We start from the raw sequence: 22,039 nt of genomic DNA on the forward strand, positions 1-22,039 counted from the left end.
GAAGCTTTTAATTTCATTTTAGCAGTAAAACTGTAAAGTCACCAACTACTACAGAAAAACAGAAGACAAACATACCGTAAGTCTAGCTCACACCCAACCAGATAGCTTCTCGAAATTATATCAAAGTACATGCAAGACAAAAAAAAAACCTTATCTATATTATCTCACTTTACATTCAAGAAAAAGTTGTATATTTGAAGTTAAGAGATAGTCTGAAAAGTGTGATTCTTAAAGTATTCTTTATTAAGATTATTAAAAGTTGTAGAAACAACTTTATATTATAAAGGCACAGGGAGACAGTTCTGATAAAATATTCAAATTAAACAGTAACTTACAATACAAAAGACAATTTTAATGCACATACAAACCCCAAATGTCTGATTCAAAAATATTTTACTGTGTCTATTAATGGGCAATGATTAAAAATATAAATTGCTACTGTATAATAAATATCTGATAGTGAACATCTTGATAGCAAAGTGAACAAAATATTTATTGCTTTTCACATATATATATTTTCCCTGTAATTTAAAATTCCTAATTCTTTTATTATCTTCTCCTCAACTTTTCCAAAGATAAAAGAAATCCCACATAATCTCACGGGGGAAATGGCAGTTATCAAAAACTACCTCAAGGAGCAATCACTGCTGGCGCTGTTTTCTCACCTCCTGCTCTGCAATCACAGCCGCCCTTCCAAAAAGTAAGATCAATGTCTGCTAAACAGTAAGACAACTGCTCTAATGACTGGCATTCTAAGGTTTGAAATGAATACTTCTACAAATATAAAAGGTGCTCCATTTTGAAATGTGTATTTTTTTCGAAGTTTTGGGCAAGAAGTGAATGTCTGACAAGTAATTTTACCTACTCCCCTCAAAAGTTTTCCACAGCTGTAAAAAGTCAGCTTGTAAAATTTCCAGCACTTGAATATTTCTTTGAGGGCTAGTTGGCATATGTAATGTACTGATGTATAAAAATTAACATAATGCAATGTATTTTGTAATGAAGAGATCTTACCCTTCTTCCAGTTTTTAAACTGGGATTAACTTTATTGATTTCCTCCTGCTCTTTCTTTAGCAACCGTTATAGATAGTACAGGTAAAACTTCCATCACAACAGTAAAAGAACATGAAAGCAACATCCTAATGAATGCTATTTCAACTTAAGAAATATCCACATTAAAGTCTTTAATAATCAATGTAAAGTTACTTAACCATATGTCATGTTCAGACAGTGTGTAGCAGCTAGTAATGCACCTGGCACAGAGTTGATGCTCAATAAATAGTTGCTGAATGAATGAAAAAGAAAAACTTGGCTTTGGTTGTGCATACTTTAATCATGTTCTAAATAAGATCAGTCTAGAACTAAATACTGCACACTACATCAAACTTTGCTGTAAACAAAAGTTACGATTTCAAACAAAAATATCACCTATATTAGCTTTAGCCAATTTATATATACATATATTTTAACTTTAAAAAACAGCCGAGAGAAATTTCACACATTTGTTAATTTTTATCCACATACTTAAATTTGATGTTGTTGATGGTTAACAATTGGGAAATGAAGACCAAATTGGACAGAATGGCTAAACCTGTCTGCTTTATAGTTAGAATTACTAGTCCATCAATAAATAAAATGTTATGATGCCAGATTAAACTCAAACAATGACTACCACGCTGATTTTTGCAAAACTATCACGCTGAAGTTACAAAAATGTAACTTAAGTTACATATGTTTGGAAGCAGTAGCACAATTTTTCAACATTAAAGAATAACCAGGAAGATGTGAATTTAATAATGACAGACTCAAAGTATTGGAAGTAGGATAGTAAGAATAAGTAGGTGACCAATTTTAAAATCTAGGACTAGGTCTAATATTTCTTTGGCATATGCATTACTATCCTGGACAAGTTAGCATTTAAAAAATACTGTTTATTTTTTCCTCTCAATTAAATTAACATCAAGGTATAGATTGCTAGTATACTCTTAAAGCATTTTAAGGGACAAAAATGACATTTTGCAACATATGCCAAAGTTCATATTAAGTGTACAGTTATAATTTATTGGCATAGAGGGATGCAACTGTTAAATAACCTTAAATGATCTCATGCAATGGTGAAACCACAGAAAGTGGGAAGAAATATAAGTATTTACACAATAAAATATTCAGTTTTCTGAAAACTGAATTATTTTTTCAAAAAAAAAAAACACAGTAAACCTGGGAATCCTAACGGTAAATATGTACCACACAGCCCTGAATGAAAACTAACCCAACTGTAAATGAACACCTATAGTAACCTGAATGTGTAAAAATTTAATAAAAAACATAAAAATGGAAGAGAAAAAAAAAAAAACAAACCCTATACACCAGAAGGAAAAAGTAGCCTATAAAACAGGCCAATTTAACTTGATATTCAAAGTAAATAAAAGAGATTCACAAAATCATGACAGTAATGCAAACTAAGTCAAGTACCAAGTACCCTTTGATACACAAGCCAATATAACTATCAGACTCATTTCCAATAGCTTAACAATACTCATTAATCCAGTCAGGCATTCAGGGGCTGAAGCGGTCAATGAGAGCTCAAGCCTCCAAAGTTTAAGAACAAACTTATCTGCAGAAGCATCGTGTGATTTTTGAAATCATGTCTTATTTTGGTGGATGTTAACATAAGATCTGTCAGTGCAAGTTTATCATCCATTGGGAAGTATTACTTCCCAATTTCATTTTTCCAGATAGTTTTTGGTAGTTTTCCTTTTAGCCAGTGCTATGTAAATGAAGAAAAGCAAAGACAAGTTCACCGGAGACTACCTCACATTGTTACTTAACTGTGCTAGATATTCACGCAGTTCTTTGGCAGCCTGGAATCTGCCATAGCGCTTCTTTGGGTTGGCGCACTCATCCAGCAAGGCCTCGAGGCGGCCGTCTTTGGCAACTTCACTTGGCGGATCATGGAGGAGTCCTCCAGAAGTGCCACGCCAGGTGGCATGTCTGGATAAGAGGTTCTGACAAACAGCATAGTAATTGTGGTCCACAGTGGCGCGAGCACAAAGAATTTCTTTTGAAAATGATAAGCAAGCCTCCTTATCACAGTCATCGAATTTGCTTTCATACCATACATCCCAATTTTCAGGCTTATCTGTGAAAAGGGAAAGAAGAAGAGAAAAAGACGTTTTAGAAGACTTTTCATTGTTTCCCGAAATGTAACATTTGACTAATGAACACAGTAACATTGGTTCTTAAAACTATATTACATTAAACATTTAAATATATTAATTTCTACAAAAACACTTATGAGGAGTCCACCAAGGCAGGGGAGAAGGATCAGACAAGGTCCCTAGATACTAAAGACCAAAGGGTTCAGCTTAGAGTGAAACTCCATGATACAAAGAAAGTGCCACATACAAGTCTGACATGGTGCTACATGAGTACAGAGGAAGCAGTATCTGTGCCTGGGACTGCAGAAAGCTGCACAGAAAACAACTGACTTAGGTTTTGAAAGATAAACAAGTCTGAAAAGAGGGAAAACAGCATGCTAGCCCCAGGGTACAGTATGTACAAAGGCATGGATCTAAGGGGCTGGCCCAGCTGGTGCGGGAAATAATAAATTCACTGTGGCTACAGCATGAGACAGGTGACTGGGGCGGAGGTACAGACAATGCTAGAGGAATAGGTTGCATCTCCTGTGGTCATGACCATGATCTGTCTAATGGAAACGTAAGTCTGGGCTGAAGACTGGAGGTGCCAGGATGATGACAACAACTAAAGGTCCAGGAAAAAAAGTCAGATTGCAGAAACACTTGATACAAAAATTAACAGTAAAGTCTGAGGTTCTAACTGGATGACAAAGTAGACACTATTAACATAATATTAATATTTTATACATACAGAGTAATAGAAAGTAGCTGTGAGGTATTCACTGGAAAGGTTCATTCAAGAAACTAAAAGGCCACTGTAGCTGAAGCATTCAGGGCACTGCAGTTATGTTAAAAACAAAGCAGAACAGGGCCAAGTCACATAGATTATTCTCCGGTAAAGCATATGAATTTTACTTGACAAACCACTGGAAGTCAATACAAGCATTAAGGAAGGGAGTGCTAAGATCAGATTTATGTTTTGAAAAAGGAACTACCTGAGTAGAAGGAAACCAAAGGAGGAAATAATTTCAGAAAGCTGTTACTAATCAGTCACTCACAAATTTGCCAATTGGGTGACTGCAAATAGTAACATGATCTTCTAAGTCAGGTTTAATGGGCTGAGAAATGAATGGAAGCTGAGGAAGTAGAGAAATGCAATAAGCAACTTTTAAAAATAGAGGGAAAGCAGGAAAGAATCTTGTGCATACTTGTTAATGGGAAAGTAAGAAAAACTAGATTTTAGGAAGGTGGGTGGGAAGTTGAAGAAACTAACTGATGCAAAAAGTTCCCAATGAAGGATCTACTTTGTCTGAAAAAAATAAATGTGTATCACTTTTACTAGTTTGGATGATAAAGGGAAGGACATTAAGGGAGTTGCCACAACAAAACCACAATTTCCCTGTAAAGGTCATTTACTAGAAAGAGTTAAGAAAAGAGGGTGAATAAATAAATACAGCCTTTTGCAAAGTGTCTATTTAGCCAACTCTACCATAAGACATTTGAAAACAATAAGCCAGAGCTAAAAAAGCACTGGAGCAATGCTCACCGTATGAAACGCAAAAATACAGAAACTATACTGTATTCATCCAAGGTCAAGAATTAATTGGTACAAAATTGTAACATGTATTCCAGGGATGTTCACGTTAAAAAAAATTTTTTTTTTACAAATACTGGAATAATAATGTTGCAGAGTTTAGGCAAGTCGCAGCAACTCTGTGTATATCTTAAAAAAAAAAAAAAAAAAAACTGAACACTTAAAAAAAAAAAAGCACAGTTTAAGCTTCCACAAATGTATAAAGAGGTTAAGTGGGTAATGATGTACTCCAGAACGGGGCATCCACTCCCTGTGAAAGGATCTGCATGGCAGATAAGAAAGAATCAGAAAGTAGTTTTGTGAGTATGGAATCAGAACAGGGCATTGAGAAAAATCAAGTATTTAACAAGATAAGCCGAGATAATGTAAAGTGTGTCAACCTAATACATTGCTGTCACATTCACTGCATTCCACAGGTGCCACAAACTTTTGGTCTCTTCATCAACAGACCCATATGACAGGAGGGGATTAAAAATACAAGGTTTTTTTTACCATGGAACAACCCTTCAGTTTCTTTCACTAAGTACATTAGTTATAGAACCACAGGCTTTGTCCTTGAAACTAAAATTCCTATGACAATTTTCAAAACACTTTAGACATTCTGCCCACCTATCCAGTGAAGAGCTCATAAATAAATGAAAGCAAAGTTTAATGTCAAGCCAGAGTTAGAGATCTGCAGTGCTAGGAATCATCTACATGGTTAAAAAGGAAAAAAAGAATCACTGGAGGGACCTCACAGAAAAACAAAACACAGAATATCACTGTAAGAGAATGCATAGAAAAACAGACTCCACAAAAGCAGTATAGTCTCTCTGGTAGCCTTTAAATAAAAACTTCATTCTGGATTAGAGTCCTAAACCACAGCACATAGCAGACTGTATGAAAAAGACATGTACACACACACACCCCCCACACAGTACATCTGGGTCCATTTGAACATGAACTATATTTTACTATATATGGGCAAACTGTGATTAAGAGTACAACTCTAATAAATCAGCATTTGTTTACCAGTCAAATAAAACAAAGAAAGATGCAAGGTTGCTTTCTAAGGAGGAAGTTTTAAAAATCTGCTTCATATAAATGTAAATATCTGACATAAAAAAAAAATCTACGAGTTATATACTTACTTTGTCTGATTAACCTTTTGTCAGCAACCAAAACATTTTCAGCATCCACAATGATTACCTTCCCATCTCTAGGACCAACAGCAAAATTGTCAAAGCTGACATCCAGGAGGTAGAGTGCAAATTCAAAGTCATTGTTTGTGAGCTGCTCTGCTATTTCCATTAACTGCCAAGCGAGGTCAACTCGTTTCTCCCATGGTGCATTAAAGTAACTCCACAGTTCTTCTCCAACATAATTTACAGCCACCATTCTTCCACAAGCTCCAAGATATTTTGCAAATGGCCAACCTTCATCAGATGGAAAACTCTACGAAAGAATTATCTTTATTACAAGACATTCTGGTGAGGATATACTAGGTCTATCCCCAGATTCTCACAGTAGAGATTTCTGCTAGGCATGAGCTTGGATGTTCTTGTTATATTCAATAGTTCAAAAGAGATAAACTTTTTTTTAAATTGAGGCACAATTAATTTAAAATGTGATATTAATTTGTTATACAGCAAAGTGATTCAGTTATATCTATATATACATTCTTTTTAAAAAATATTCTTTTCCATTATGGTTTATCTCAGGATATTGAATACAGTTCCCTGTGCTACACAGTAGGATCTTGTTATTTATCCAATTCTATATTTAACAGTTTGCATCCGCTAAGTCCAAGTTCACCCCTACCCTTCCCCCCTTTGGCAAACACAAGTCTGTTCTCTAGGTCTGTGAGTAACTTTCTTTCTTCACTCACACCATTACTATGGACTTGAAATTTTTTAATAGATTACCTCACATTATAAAGCTAAAATAAGTCTTGCTTATCAAAATTTCAGAATCAAACCGATCAACAAAATACAAGACGCCTTCTTTATTACCAGATCTAAAAGTACAGATGCTTTCCTTTATCTTTTTGACTCCTGTATGTACAATCAACCAAAACTTTCTTTTGAAAGAACAGGACTGCACACCTATTAGCCAGCAAGTGTTACCAGGCATCAGGCACTCTGTTATGCTGGCAGTAAGAGTGAACTACAGTCTCTCAAACAGAAATTTTAGAAGACAAATACCAAACAAATAACTATGAGTGCAATTAAGTATTAGTTACTAAAAAATGGTTCCGGTCCTAAGAGAGTATTTAATAGGGACCTCATCTAGTGCAGAAGCAGGCAGGAGAGGAATGCAGAGAAAGATTCTTGGGAAATGTCTTCTAATCTGTACCCACAGGTTGGTAAAGAGCAGTCTGGTAACCCACAGTGCAATCTCCACTCCAAGTATCTCTGATGCCAAGTTAGCCTTGCTTCACTTTCCAATGTCACCATATTGTCTATTCACCTTAAATCCAACTTCAAAATTATTTATTCTCCTGATCTTGCCAAGATTTTCTAATGGATTTTTTTAACTACTAGGGAGATTAACATCCTAAAACAAAAGTCTTCCAGGATTATGAACAAGTTATTTTCAACCTAAGTAAAATGGCAGGCTTATTCTAAAGTATTCTGTAGTACTGTTAACACCCAGCTACAAGTTGAGCAAAGAGCAAAAGGGTGGGAAGTAATGCAACAACTTTTGGAAGATCACGTGACCAGAGGTGTTTTTAAAGATCTATTTTTCAGAATAGTGAAGTGAAAGTCACTCAGTCATATCCAATTCTTTGTGACCCCATGGACTATACAACATACAAGTCCATGGAATTCTCCAGGCCAGAACACTGGAGTGGGCAGCCATTTCCTTCTCCAGGGGATCCCAGGGATCAAACCCAGGTCTCCCACATTGCAGACAGATTCTTTACCAGCTGAGCCACTAGGGAAGCTCTTTCAGTATAGTCCCTTTCCTTAAATTAGAGGAAGAAATCATGCAGATGATATTTACACAGATTGCAGGGGAAACAAACCAAAACACTATAGAATATAAATATAAATATAGCCTATGTCTATTGCTAAAAATTGAACAATCTACATAAGAGCCAGAGATAAGACTCTTCTGGGAACACAAGAAAAGTAGGTGGGTGATACTAATTTTACTCTGAGCTTTTATAAAATTGACAAAACTCAGTAACACTTTTACTTTAAAACTTTTATCAACTTTAAAACAAAAGATTTATAGATGCCTTCATCCATAATTGCCTATTTTCATTTGTGCTTCCTTTTAACTCTATCAATGTAGAATAACTGTATTTGTTCTTTGTATGTATACTTTTTCCATTTAAATTTCAATATCTGCAGTTTTGTCATATACTAATTATGTAAATTAAAAATTTAGATATGCTAGTATGAATCTTTAAATATAGTAAATTAATTAATTCAATTTTATTCACAGACAATATCTGATTCTTTAGTAATTAGAGGAAAGTACATTTTTGATCTTATCTGAGATTTTAAAACTTCTTGTGGGCACTGGGGAAAGTGACAGATTGCTCATTTCCAATGTGACATGCAAAAACTGCTGACCATACGTTATTTTCAGCTTTTCCTCCCAACTTAAAATACCTCCATAATCTTGAAAATTTATAGGCAAAATGATTACAAAAGATTTAACTATTTCTCAGAAGTATTCATGTATAAAATCTGATATATAAAACAAAAGCACTGAAAATAACCAAGTATGTGAGATTATATAGTTTTGCAGTGCAAAAAATAAAGAACTCCTCCACATACACTATTGGTATATTATTCACATGCCATATTGTCAAACAGATACAAACATATCTTTGTGAAACTAAAATGGTCTTTGACAACAGGAGAAAAGGGAACCCTGCCAACATCTGCACATGTACAAATGCCTCCTTGTTTTTGGAACCTTTCCAAGTGAACGACAGTCAAATATATACCTCATTACTCAAGTCTCTCATGGAAGAGAATAAAATATATGAACAAATGTCACATTGAGCAACTTTATATTCATACAGCAATTTCTGACAATGTTAAATGAAATCATGTTATGCCTCATTTTAAGAAGAGCACAATTCTTTCATATAATTTGCTACCAAATCTTTTGGAAGAATTTTAACAAATGAATTCACATCACTTGCTCATATGAAAAGAACTTTTCATTGAATAACCAAAAGTTATACTTCATTAATAAGAACAGAATTCTACTAAGCATTCTATTAAAAATGCTCCAACGAAGCCAAAATATTTATAATTTGTATTTAAAACAATCTGGCATAGAATCAAATGTACCATGAGCAAGCAGAGTTTGAGAGACAAAAATTTTAAGATGTTACCACTTGGATTTATTAAATATATTAAGCAATAAGAAACAGAACATCTTACTTCCTGATTACCAAACTCCCACAGTGCATAAAACACAGTAGCTAGGATAAGAAGTATACTGCTGAGGTCCACTTTTTTTTTTTCTTTAAACAAAATCTTAAAAATCTGCCCATTGTGCTAGGCAGATTTTCAAACTGCCTAACACAACAGGCACACATTTCAGGTACCTTGAAATAAAATGTGTGTTTCATTTTTACTTTACTTTTTGTTGATGTATAGGTGATTTACAATATTATGTTAGTTTCTATTGTACAGCACAGCGATTGAGTTTTCATTCTTTTCCCTTATAGGTTATTTCAAAATATTGAGTATAGTTCCCTATGCTAGAGTAGGTTCTTGTTGGTTATCTATGTTATATATAGCAGTGAGTATATGTTAATCCCAACCTCCTAATTTATCTCCCACCCACTTCCCTTTTGGTAATCATAAATTTGTTTTCAAAAGTGTACAAGTCTCTGTTTTTGAAGTAAGTTCATCTGTATCCTTTTTTTTTTTTTTTTAAGATTCCACATATAAACAATATTAATATGATTTGACTTTGTCTTGCTTACTTCACTTAGTATGATCATCTCTGGGTCCATCTCTGTCGCTGCAAATGCCATTAGTTCATTCTTTTTATGGCTGAGTAATATCACGTTGTGTATATATACCACATCTTCTTGATCCATTCATCTGTAGGTGGATATTTAGGTTGCTTCCATATCTTGGTTATTCTAAATAGTGTTGCAAGGAACCGTAGGATACATGTATATTTTGGAATTATGGTTTTCTCTGGATATATGCCTCGGAGCAGGATTGGAGAACCATATGGTAACTCTTCCCTGGTAGCTTCCCATATGGGCTTCCCTGGTGGCTCAGTTGGTAGAGAATCTGCCCGCAATGCAGGAGACCTGGGTTCAATCCCTGGGTCAGGAAGATCCCCTGGAGAAGGGAATGGCAACCCACTCCAGTGTTCTTGCCCAGAGAATTCCACAGACAGAAGAGCCTGGTGGGCTAGAGACCATGGGGTCTCAAAGAATCAGACATGACTGAGCGACTAACACTTTTACTTTCTTTCATGGCAACTCTATTTTTAGTTTTTTAAGGAACCTCCATACTGTCCTCCATAGTGGTTGCACCAATTTATACTCCCACCAACAGTGTAGGAGGGTTCCCTATTCTTCTCACACTCTCCAGCACTTATTATTTGTGGACTATTTGATGACAGTCATTCTGACCAGTGTGGGGTGGTAAGTCATTACAGTTGTGATCTGATTTTTCTAGTAGGCGTGCTGAGCATCTTTTCATGTGCCTTTTGGCCATCTGTTTGTCTTCTTTGGAGAAATGTCTGCTTAGATCTTCTGTCCATTTTTTGATGGGGTTGTTTGTTTTTTGATCTTGAGCTGTCTGAGAAAATGTGTGTATTTTACAGGATTATTTACTAGTGAAAAAATGCATACAAATATTTTTCATCTGAAAGGGAGTCTTTAAACCTAGAATGGTTTTAATTCTAACTGGATTGGAGGCACTCCAATTAATTGTTCAGGGTTTTTCATCAGGTTTGAATATGTCATACAGTATGCAAAGTTATAACTAAGTATTAGTTTAAGATTACACAAAATGGTTAAAAAACATATTTATTACTCTATTATTGCTTTTTTTTTAATTGCTTTTTTTTTACATTAAGTGGGTAACCACCCAAAGAAAAAGTTTGCGTATTACTACCAATGTAATAATTAAAAATGGAAATTTAAGTATCAAGTCAAAAATGCTTAACTCTAAGATTTAAAGCAACGTTAAATGCTTTCACTGTTAATTAACATAGTATTTTGAATATGAAACCTAAGATATATCATCATGTCTAGGTATCTTTAACTTAAAATCAAGGTTTCAGAAACTACTAGGATCATCTTCATTTTATGAGAAAATAAAATACATACAATCAATATAGTAAAGAGACAATTCAGATATTTTCTATTCTTTAAGACATAATATAAAATTTCTATATTTAAAGGGTAAAACAGTGTATAAGCAGAACAGACTTGAAATCACCAGTCTAACTCCTAAGTTCCACCTTTACCTCCTACATGTATGTACATAAACACAGAATTGTAATTTGATTTTCATTTATAATAGGTAAGTACCACAAAGTAAATTCTAAACGCTGACATATCTGTCACACCTATTGATCAAAACCAAAAGTCACAACGCTTTGTGGACTTTTCATGTGACCAAATGGGATGTGCAATCTAAAAATTCTAGAGTTGGAGGGTACTCAAGTTTTAAATACAGGTCAACTTTATCAGCATATACCTTAAGTGAGTTGCCTCAAGTCACAAAAGTAGTGGGGCTTCCCTAGTGGCTCGTGGTGAAGAATCCCCCTGCCAATGCAGGAGCCACAAAACACATGGGGAACTGCAAGCTTGATCCCTGGGTTGGGAAGATCCCCCGGAGGAAGAAATGGTAACCCACTCCAGGATTCTTGCTGGGATAATCCCATGGACAGAGAAGCCTGGCAGGCTACAGTCAATGAGCTCACAAAGAGATGGACAGGACTGAGCATGCATACATACACACACGCAACTATTAAGAGGTGAAGTCAGGCTAATATAATCGCTTGATCCCAACATCCCTGTTTCAGAAGTTTTCAAATTTCGGAAAGGTGACAGTATGTGTGTTTCACACTCATTACGCAATGCTTCAAGGACTTTGGGATAGCACCTCACGAGAAAACCTTTCACTGCAAAAATACCATAAGCTTACTCATCCCAAGTTGGATAAAGCACATAAATTACCTCATGTGTTTTCACATTTGTTTTTTAACTTGACAAGGCCTATTTTTCTTCACGCTTTAAATTTGGAATTGCAGATAAGGTCAACTCACATCTCACTGACTACTACAATAAGCTGGAGTAAAAGGCAATGAGAGTTACTGTGGAATGAAAATCTTGAATTAAAAAAATCCTATATCAAGCCTAACTCCATCAGAAATGCTAAGTAAAGAGTTGCAAATAAAACATAATCCTGTTCTTAGGAAGGCTTTTTAGCCTGAGTTGGGAAGATGATTAGAAACATATATAAATGATAAATTCTGGAATTTGTTACAAATCACAGGAAGGTACAGAAGATGTTGAGAAAGAAGAACAGGGACCTATTTTAAATTGTATAGTAAAAGACAGCCTCTCTAAGGAAGTGCTACTTAGGGAGAGCTCTAAATGCTGAGCATAATATCACACAGACTGGGGATGAGGCAGTAAGAATGTTGGAGGAATATGTTAGAGCCAGAAACTGTCTTCTCAGAACTGAAAGGAAAAAAAAAAAAAAAAGGCCAAAGAAGCTGCAGTGAAATGAGGAGGTAATGGGTCTGGAGAGGAGGCAGAGATCAGATCATGTTGGGAATTACAGAATAAAATACAAACTCTCCAACACAGTCTACATGCCATGAAAAAACCAAACGTGTCAAATCTTAAACATTCAGAAACATCTTATTTACTGGAGTTAATCAATATCCTGTGGTATATAACGTTATTCTGAAAAACAAGTTTTTACAATATCATCCTTTAATCAACAGCCACTGTCCTACCACATTAATTAGATAATTTTATTCTATTATATCAGAATACAGTCCTGAAAAAAGGAGACACAGGATGTGTAAGTAAAACTGATAAAAAAATATAAAGTCAACTCTAAAATGTTCATGTTCTATTATCTTTTACTCTCTTTACATGATCAAAAGTGGGATTTGCACACTAAGTTTAAAAGATAATTTAATACAAAAAATATAAAATATTTTATAGCCATTTATCATCTCACAACATGCCATGAAAAAGAACATAACTTTGCAGTTTGCCTAAAAAGGAAATGTGTTACATGACTGCAAGACTGATTTTTTTTTTTAAAGGAGAAAACTCCTAGCAAAAAGACAATGACTTGAAAAAAACTCATAAATAATCAAACATATAGTCTAAAAATCTAGTTACAGGTTTTCTAAAGAATTGGCATTTCTACTCATACACACAATTTAAACTTGAGATCACTTCTAGAGAGTAAATTATCAAAAGCATAGAAAATGCTTAGAGGTTCAATCTGAGCTTCAAAATTACTTTTAAAAGCCAAAATTTGAACAAAATCCCATTGTAGTAATGCATGTTATAACAGCTGTTCATAGAGATTAGTCAAATGTTCTGGTGACAGACTAATGTGTTCACAGTTTTGTGAACTGTCTAGAGGGGGAATACAGTAAAATTACTGGAATGATTTAATGGTTACCTAATTTTTGCTAAAATTTCTTTTAAGACCTCAACTTTTAATTTATACCACCAAATAGTGGCCAAAATCCATTGCAAAGACTGTAAAATCTTAGTAATATCAAGATTTTCAAGTCACAGGATATGTTCCATTTATTTCACTAAATAATTTTCTGAATGCCATTTCCACCCACCTAGAATTCCAACAATATTAAGCAATGTCTTGAAAATAGCAAGGTTGTGTTATTTCACTGAATATCGCGTCCAACAGCTAGCTGTATCTAAAATAAGAAACTAATGTCAAAACACATCAATAACAAGAAAATCTACCAAGTTAAATAGAAACAACTCATCTTTTAGAATAAATATCTTAAGAAATACTCTTCCACACCACAAAAAAAAAAAAAGGGAAGAAGAAACCAAAATTGCTTGGCCACAAATTTTAAATATATATTTACTACTCTCAACTAACCTCATGAGAACTAGCAACTGTGATCCAGGTTTTTAAGTTGAAAGATATACCTGGAAACACTATACTCAAATATTTATTTCTAATAAACTGTCAAATAATGGGGGAAAAAAGGTATAAGCAGCTTCTTTTGGACCCAATAGCCTAAGAAGGCTACTTTATACTTTCTTTAGTCAAAATCTGATTTCTTTAAATAATCTGTCAATAAAAAAGTACTAACTTCTCCTCTTCCCTTTAAAACACAAACTGAATTAATACAGCCCTTCAGAAGTATAACACAGTATCTGCTAGGAGCATAGTTATCTCTCTGCATTAAATACCTGGTGCCTGGTTTTGAATGTGTATTCCTTTGTCTTAAATTTAATATAACCAAAACAAAACTCTTGGTTCTCCCTCCCCCAAAGCTATTCCTTCTCTGGGTTTCCTCAGCAGTAGTTGCTTAGACCAAAAACCCTGGGGATATCCTTTATGCTTCTTTCTCCCATACAGTAACATTCCCATCATCAAGTCCTATCAGGTATTTCTCCAAAACATACTATGTCTAACTGCTTTTCATAACTGCCACTGCAACCACCTTAATACATACCAAGCTTTCTCCCACAAACAGGGCAAAAGCCTTTGATTCCTTAAACCATTCTCCACAAAGCATGCCCTGCTAAAAACACATTTATTGTTTCCTATTGCTCTGAAAACAAAATTCTAAACTCATTAAGCATGTTTACAAGGTCACACAGAATATGGACCTTGTCTACTTCTATGATCCTGTGTTCTACCAGGCTTTTCTACTTCCATGCTTGACCCTTCTTTGGAACCTCTGAATTTGCCCTCAGAATTCTGTACCGCTGGTTTTTTCTCATCATTCACACCTCAACTAAAATGTCACTCTTAAATTCTGACCACTGAATTTAAAATTGTATCCCCAATCCAATTCTCCATTATAGGAGTCTGCTTTGTTCTTTTATAGTATGTAAAATCTAAGATTACCTTGCTCTTCATTTGTTTGCTGCCTATACCTAATGCCCCAGAAAGCAAAGAATCCACAACTGTGCCCTGGCCTGTCATCTTTAGCACAGAGGTCAGTTCCCAGTACTACTTGTCAGTGCCACACAGTTCCTGCCAGATCTCCCTCAGATAACACATTTTTTCAGGTTCCGTCTCAGAATCTAAGAATGCCAAGAAAAACCTTGACTTAACCTCTATTTTAAAAATTATTTACTAATGTACCAAATAGAATTATTAACTTTTGACTTACAGAGAAAAGTTGAACTATTTGGTTTATATTACTGAATCCTTATGAAAACTATGTTTATAACAATAGTCAGCAACATATGGGACAAATCCTTAGCGCCCTTTTAATTACTATTCCAAAAAAAACTACAGCCTGAAGCAGCAGCTACATAGGTATTTTGAGGTATATATGTATATGTAAAGATGGTGACATTTAAACATTTGCCATGGGAAGAGTAAAATTTATATATTTCTAAGACACATGTCATGGTGTACTAAGAAACTTTACTCGTCTAAAAATGAAACAGGCTGATGTGCAAAGTAATAATATACTGTAAAAAACTTTAAAATTAAAGCTACTTTACATATATTATCTGAATAATCCTCTCCTTTAAAACAATTCATTGGATAAGTATTAACATCCTCACTTTACCCATTTAAAAACTCAGGGTCTGAACCATCAAGTGACTTGCTCATTACCACCCTACAACTTTGTGGTGGTCTAGAATGCTATTTCAGTACTGCTGTCACCACACCTCCTGATCCCTGTGGGCATAATCCCATTTATCCTCAGGACTCAATTCCTCTGTAAAATTCTCCCTGGTATCCACTCTGATGAAGGTACACTTAGACGTCCCTCCCTAAATGAGTCATCTGACAGGGTGCACAGTATCTTTATTGGTAGGGCTAATTATGCTACACTGATTGTAATTAGTCATTTATATATCTGCCTCCTATACACAGCTAAGCTACTTGCTGCCTAGAAAGGCCTTTTCAATCCAAATGCCTTCTAACAGACTATTTACCGAACAAACAAAATTCAGTTCTCCTGACTATAGTCCAGGGCTGTGAGTCCAAAGAGCTTCCAGCTGCTTCAGATAAACTCCTGTAATCTAAAAAAAAAAAAAAAGAAGACATAAAACGTGGATAAAAAATTTGATTACATAATTTAAAATCTTTCAAAGTCTATGACCGGGGTGAATAACTATCCTAATTTTATGCCAAGAATTTATTGTTTTAAGACAGTTCACAATAATTTACTAAAGTTCATTATGTATAGGAAAAATGCAGGGCTTATATTCTAAGGACATATTAGTTTCAGTGTGAAAAGTAAAGAAAGAAAACATGCCAGCATTCTGTGAAGAATAAGCAACGATAACAGCAATACAGGAAAGAGCCAGAGGCCAAAAAATCAGAATAAAAACCATTCTGATCATTCCCTGAAAAACTGACTCCCTATTAATGTATGTGAGGAATATGTGCTGACCCATGCAATGGAAATACGAGGGAAAACAGTTCAAATATTACACGAAAAAAAATATTTCTGCACTCTCAGAACTAATAATGGCCAAAAGATATGAAGATAAACAGAAAACAGGCCAGGGTATCAAATGATTTTGCTCCATTGATCTGGAAGTGGTGTTTTCCTATGGATGATCATCTGTTTCTACAATCTTTCCAAAATAAAAGTCTCCTTTTTGAGACCTGGGTTACACATAGATGTTATTTTTCTGTTTGCTCTGTTATTAAGCACAATCAAGTGTCAATAAAACCTCTGTTAAAAAGAAGAAAAACAGAAGGAAAAAAAAAACCAAAACCTCCAGACATAAGCTTATTCATTTATTAGATTAAAAAGTACTCTGTTCAGTACTACCTAGCCAGAAACATCTCTGAAGCCTAAATCTGGGAGTGTAGTCACCACATCAGCTATCACTGGTAGAGAAGTAGGTGGCCCCTAAACTCCGGTTTGAAAAGAAACTCCTGAGACAAAGTCTGGAACATCCTTTCGAGGTGCCACTGCCCCACAAGAACCTTAGCTACCCTTAGCTCCAGACTATTTTCTTTTAAAGGCAGTCTCGAATTTAGATTTGTTTTAACCTGATTTCATCTGTGTAAAAACTGGGGCTAGGAAGACAAGCTTGAAATAGGGCTAGCTAATCTGGCCTCTGACCCATATACGCTAGCAGGAATCAAGTATCAAACCTCTGACTCCCTTTTAGAAGAGCTTAAACCCACCAGTTAAACTCAAGCTCAGAAGCAGAGTGACAACTTAGGTTAAGAGTGTTAAGAATCACAAGGTGTTGAGGCTGAAAAGGAAAGGATCTAATTCAACTCTCTCATTTTAAAGATAAGTTAAAAAAAAAAAAAAAGAAAGAAAGAAAAAGAGAAAAAAAAAAGATAAGTAAAGGGATCCCACAAAAAGTTTACCAAGAGTCCAAAGTAAAAAAATCAGCTAAATGGCCATCATCTGTTCACGTCAAAAAGTGCATCTTAGTACATCTTAAAGATATATTCTTCACCTACAGAAGTTATTTTTAAGGGCAGAAACAACATTCACTCCAAGTTTAATTGTAAAAACTCATCCTGTAATATAGGAATGGACTAAACTAGTGAAGTAAAGGTATGGTTGATATTAAAAAACATAGCTATTTTTAAGGTGATCCATATTCCAGACAAGCTTCAAAACTGTTAACCAAATGCATTAGATAATTAAGTTACTTTTACTTATTTAATATCTAAACACTTTCTAATTACTGAGTGCTTACTACGCATCAAGCACTATATAAAATACTTTCCATGTGATTATGTCATTTACAAGAACTGAAGGTTTAAAATCTATAGCTTAAACAATGACAGTTACATACTTTAAAAATTAAAGAAATCCTATTAAAAACATGATTTAGAAAACTTAAGACAAAATTCTGCAAATAAGACAAATTCCCACACCCTTACCCTTAAAAAACAAAGAGCTTTCTTACTTCTATAAATAAGACCATCTTCACTATCTCTGAGTTATAAAGTCAGAGATAACATTTTGGGCTTCAGGAAATCCAGACAGTATTTTTCTCCCTCACACACTCACAATTTTTACAAATTAAAGAATAGGTTAAGTACAAATACTGGTAAAAAATTTTATCAGTAACAGAAAACATCTTGCTATCTTGCGAAATACTTCAACCTCTCATTTTCAACTATTCCAAGAATGCTGCTATACACTGTATTACAAAGTCCCTCTCTGCATTTTTCCCCATAAGATTATGGCAAACTCGTTATAAAATATACCTCTAGGTAAAGTAAAACTGTGAAGAGGAAAAGAAGGTATCAGAGTAGAAGATAAAGGTTCTAGCATTATCTTGTTTATGCTTATAATTTTCCCTTAGAGCTAGATAAGCTGCTGTAAGCTAGTAAAACTATCCAACAATGGGAAAAGAGTTATACTTCTGTATCATTTCACACTGGGAAATTTGTACTACAAATCTGTACAGCCTTACACAGATAAGTTAGGTCCATAACATATCTTGCAGACATTTAATACCATTCATGTCTCCTTTCAAGGCATAATAGAAACTCAGATTTTTTACTGTTTCTTAAAATCTGAAGAGGCAAACTGAATGGGCTAAATTCACACATACTTTTCAGTTCTTTAGTACCTTATCAAAAGAGATTTTTAAATGTTTATTTTTGGAAGCATGTTTACTACATGGAAACTCTTGTTAAGAACAGTTTGGTGAATTCAGTTTAAAATACTTTTTCTCCCAAGTAGTTAATTTTGGGGCAATATAAAAAAAAAATCTAGTTTCTCACCAACTGTCCGAAAGTCAATAGGTAGCTCCCTCTCCTGGAAAGAGAAAAAAAAGTGGGGGGGGGGGGGGGGAGTTCCTCTTTAAGCTGTAAAACACACACTTGTACTTTTAAAAGTATTTTTAAAAAACACATGAATCCAAAAATATATATGAATAGAGTCAAAAAAATAAACATTCCAATGATTGACCAGTACTAAAGGCCTCAAGTCTGTATTTCACACAGCATGTAACTAGCTATAAAACTAAATTAACATTTCAATTTACAAACTCCCATGTATTTCCTCATATGCTAAAAACAAACTCTTATCCTATAATCCACCTAGCCACATGGTCAAGTGACTGTCAGTAAGTTTAAATTACAAAAACATAACTGATCTTTTTTTTTTTCAAGTCGTCTATCACTAAAAATGAAACGAGAAGAAAAAGTTTAAGGGAAGAGTTAATCAGAAAACCTATCTGACAATCTCAACTGTAAAGTAAACTGAAAATGGCAAGACGACTTCAAGCTTCAAAAACATGTGTTTCCTAAATAAAGCATTTATCTCAGTGCAAACCAAATGTCAATATTTCTCCTATTAAGATGACATATGTTTAGAGAACTGCATGTACAACATTCTTAAAGTGTTAGTTCTAACATTAGCAGAATCATGATAAAAACATTTTAATATGCAGCTATTACTATAGGTGCAGAAACTGTGTATTATTAAGGTATTATCTTTTCTAAATTTTTGGATCCCAGAGAATTTGACAGCCTACTCAGCAAACTATATTGCTAGAGCTGTCTCCAGAGACCAAACTTTCTAACATAAACATCTATTTCTCAAAGAGAAAACGCAGCTTAAATGGAAAAAAAAAAAGTTTTAAATCAAAATATATGCATTAAATATGGACTTAGGCTTTAGAGGCTGACTAATTTTGTAACTACCAAAGTAATTTCTTCAAGAGACGTTTAACCAGTTTTATATCCTATTTACTGATAAGAGAACAACATTTAATATGATAAGAGAACAACATTTAATATACAATCTGTACTTTAAATGGCCCATTACATACATCCTATGACTCCTTAAAATTTACTACAGTTTTGTTTGAGGCAAAATACTTATTTCGTGTTAAAATTATTTGGCTAACGAATCAAACGATGCTGGTTTCTTCTGGCTAAGTTGGGCAGCGAAGAACTTGAGAAAAGCAAGCCATATAAATGAATACTGGACATTCCTATACATGCACTTTAGATTAAAAAATAATGCAACCCAGTACAAACCTCCCATCCATTGGTGACATTCTTAGCAGCGCAGACAGGGAGTGAAGTGTATCAACATTACTTGGGATTAGTTTTATGTCATTTTCCCCTTGCCCCCCCCCACCCCCTTTGTATTTGAAATACAGCACAACTGGTATGGTGAAGGAGCAGCAAGGTAACTTTCCCAGTGGTTATCAGGGGAGATCACACCCCCACAATTGCAACCAATGTCCAAGGACGCCGCACTAAAGGCGAATGGGAATGTGTATAAACTCAGTAACTTTCCCCAAGGTAAACACAGTTTTGAGGGATTCTGTTTTCTTTTTTGGCCGTCACCGCCAGTAAAAAGATCACAGCCTATCCCCTAAGTCACGAGAGAGCCAATACGTCAACTAGGAGAGAGGTGACTCTTCTTTCCCCGTTTCTTGCCCTGGCCTAACACTTCATCTCCTCCCTGCAGCCAAATTACCAAACGAACAGAAAAGGTCACAGGATCAGCATGAAAATGTCCGTCCTGACACGCTCGCAGCCTCAACTCCAACGTGCCTTATTTTTCCTCTTCCTAATCCCACGCAAACCACACGACTCAAGGTTGAACCCCACTCCGACCATGGTCCCATTTTCCAACCTCATCCTCCCAGTCTGGCTGTCCTGAGGATGTGCCAGATGAACGAGCTAAGGAATAAAACAAAGACAGACTTCGGGGCCGAAGTTAGGGCAGCCGGCGCGGGGTACTGAAGAGCAGAGCAAGAAAACACTCGAGAAGAGAACTAAGAAAAAGGTCCAATGGGTCGTGAGCAGCCAGCGCCGCGGAAGCGCAAGCCCCGGCAGATCAAAGCAGAAAGGCAGGGAGGGAGGAGAGAGCGCCCCAGGAAACTCGCCGAAGAGACATTTTGGGAGCGAACGAGGGACGCACTCCCTCTGGCGTTGAAGGATCCGCGGTCGGATCGGAGATGCGCCCGCGTCCAGAAGACCAGAGCCGACTCACCCTTCGGCGGCTCGCCCTTCGCGACCCCTCACTTCGCCCGGGGTCCCCCTGCGCCGCCGCCTTCCCACGCCCGCCGCCGCGCCGCGCCGCGTCGACAGGGCGACCGGCGCGGGCGGGGCCGCTTCTCCCGACTGCCGTTCCCCGGGCGGCCCTCTCGGCAGGACGCTCCCAAGCGGAACCCCGCGCCTACCTGTAGCACCAGCGGCTCGGGGTTGAAGGCCAGGGTCAGCAGCAGCTGCATGCGCTCCGAGTCCTTGAGGTTGCGGAGCAGGAAGCTGCCCGAGTCCTTGGTCTCGGCATAGCGGCGCACCAGGCGGTCGAGCAGGCGCTGCGAGGGGCAGTGCACCAGGTCGGACCAGCCCTCCACCGCCTCCGGCGTGAGCAGCCGCACGTCGCCGTTAAGGCGCGCGAACTCGGTGCGGGGCATGGCCTGGAGCAGGTCGCAGCGGGGCCGGCCGGTGGCCCGCTTGCAGATACTCTGGTCGAGCTGCGCCAGCTCGCGCTGCGAGCCGAGGCGCTTGAGCACCACTCGGCGGCGGCCGCCCTCGCGGGGCTCGCCGTACTGCGCGAAGTAGACGTTCTTCACGTTGAGGAAGTCCAGCAGGCGCAGGCGGCCCCACGCCTCGAACACCACCTGCCCGTTGAGGAAGCGGCGGCACCAGCTAGTTCCGAAACACGCCGGGCACTTATTGAGCTGCAGGAAGCGCCGGTCGGCCAGCTCGTTGCGCTGCCAGGAGGCGAGCAGCGACGGCGAGTGCAGCACCATCAGCACCAACAGGCTGCCCAGCGCCGCCAGCTTCAGCGAGCGGGACAGGCGGCCCAGCTTCGGGGGCACCAGGCGCCACATCCCGCCCGCCGCCCGTCCGCCAGCACCCGGAGGGCGAGGGCACCCCCGGGGCGCCCCCGCCGCGCCGAAACCCGGAGAGCGACCGGCAGGGGCCCCCGGGCGAGAGAAGGAGCAAGGCGCGGGGGCCGGGGCGGGAAGCGGAGTAGGTCTGTAAGAGAGAGGCGGAGAGCGGGAAGCCGCCGACCCGAGCAGGCTGCGACTTCTCCCAGTCACTAGTCTCCACAACTCTCGGGCTCCCTCCTCCGAGCTCCCCGCCCTCCGACTCCGGCGGCACCTCCTCCAAGCCAGTCAAGTTATACGGCAGAGGGAGGGGGAGGGAGCGCGGGGGCTCGACGG

The 22,039-nt window shown here is 37.3% G+C and overlaps 1 protein-coding gene across 1 annotated transcript; it reads right to left on the bottom strand.

The window, feature by feature from the left end:
* Positions 1 to 220: 220 nt before the first annotated feature.
* DIPK2A (divergent protein kinase domain 2A) lies at positions 221 to 21,835 on the bottom strand. The gene is made up of 3 exons (XM_065942707.1): positions 21,047 to 21,835; positions 5,862 to 6,165; positions 221 to 3,139 (listed from the first exon to the last, which is right to left on the bottom strand). The coding sequence occupies exons 1-3, from the start codon at positions 21,701 to 21,703 to the stop codon at positions 2,808 to 2,810; spliced, it is 1,293 nt and encodes a 430-aa protein (XP_065798779.1). The 5' UTR covers positions 21,704 to 21,835; the 3' UTR covers positions 221 to 2,807.
* Between the last annotated feature and the right edge of the window lie 204 nt (positions 21,836 to 22,039).

Source organism: Muntiacus reevesi, chromosome 8 (assembly GCF_963930625.1).
Source record: "Muntiacus reevesi chromosome 8, mMunRee1.1, whole genome shotgun sequence".
Taxonomy (NCBI): Eukaryota; Metazoa; Chordata; class Mammalia; order Artiodactyla; family Cervidae; genus Muntiacus; species Muntiacus reevesi.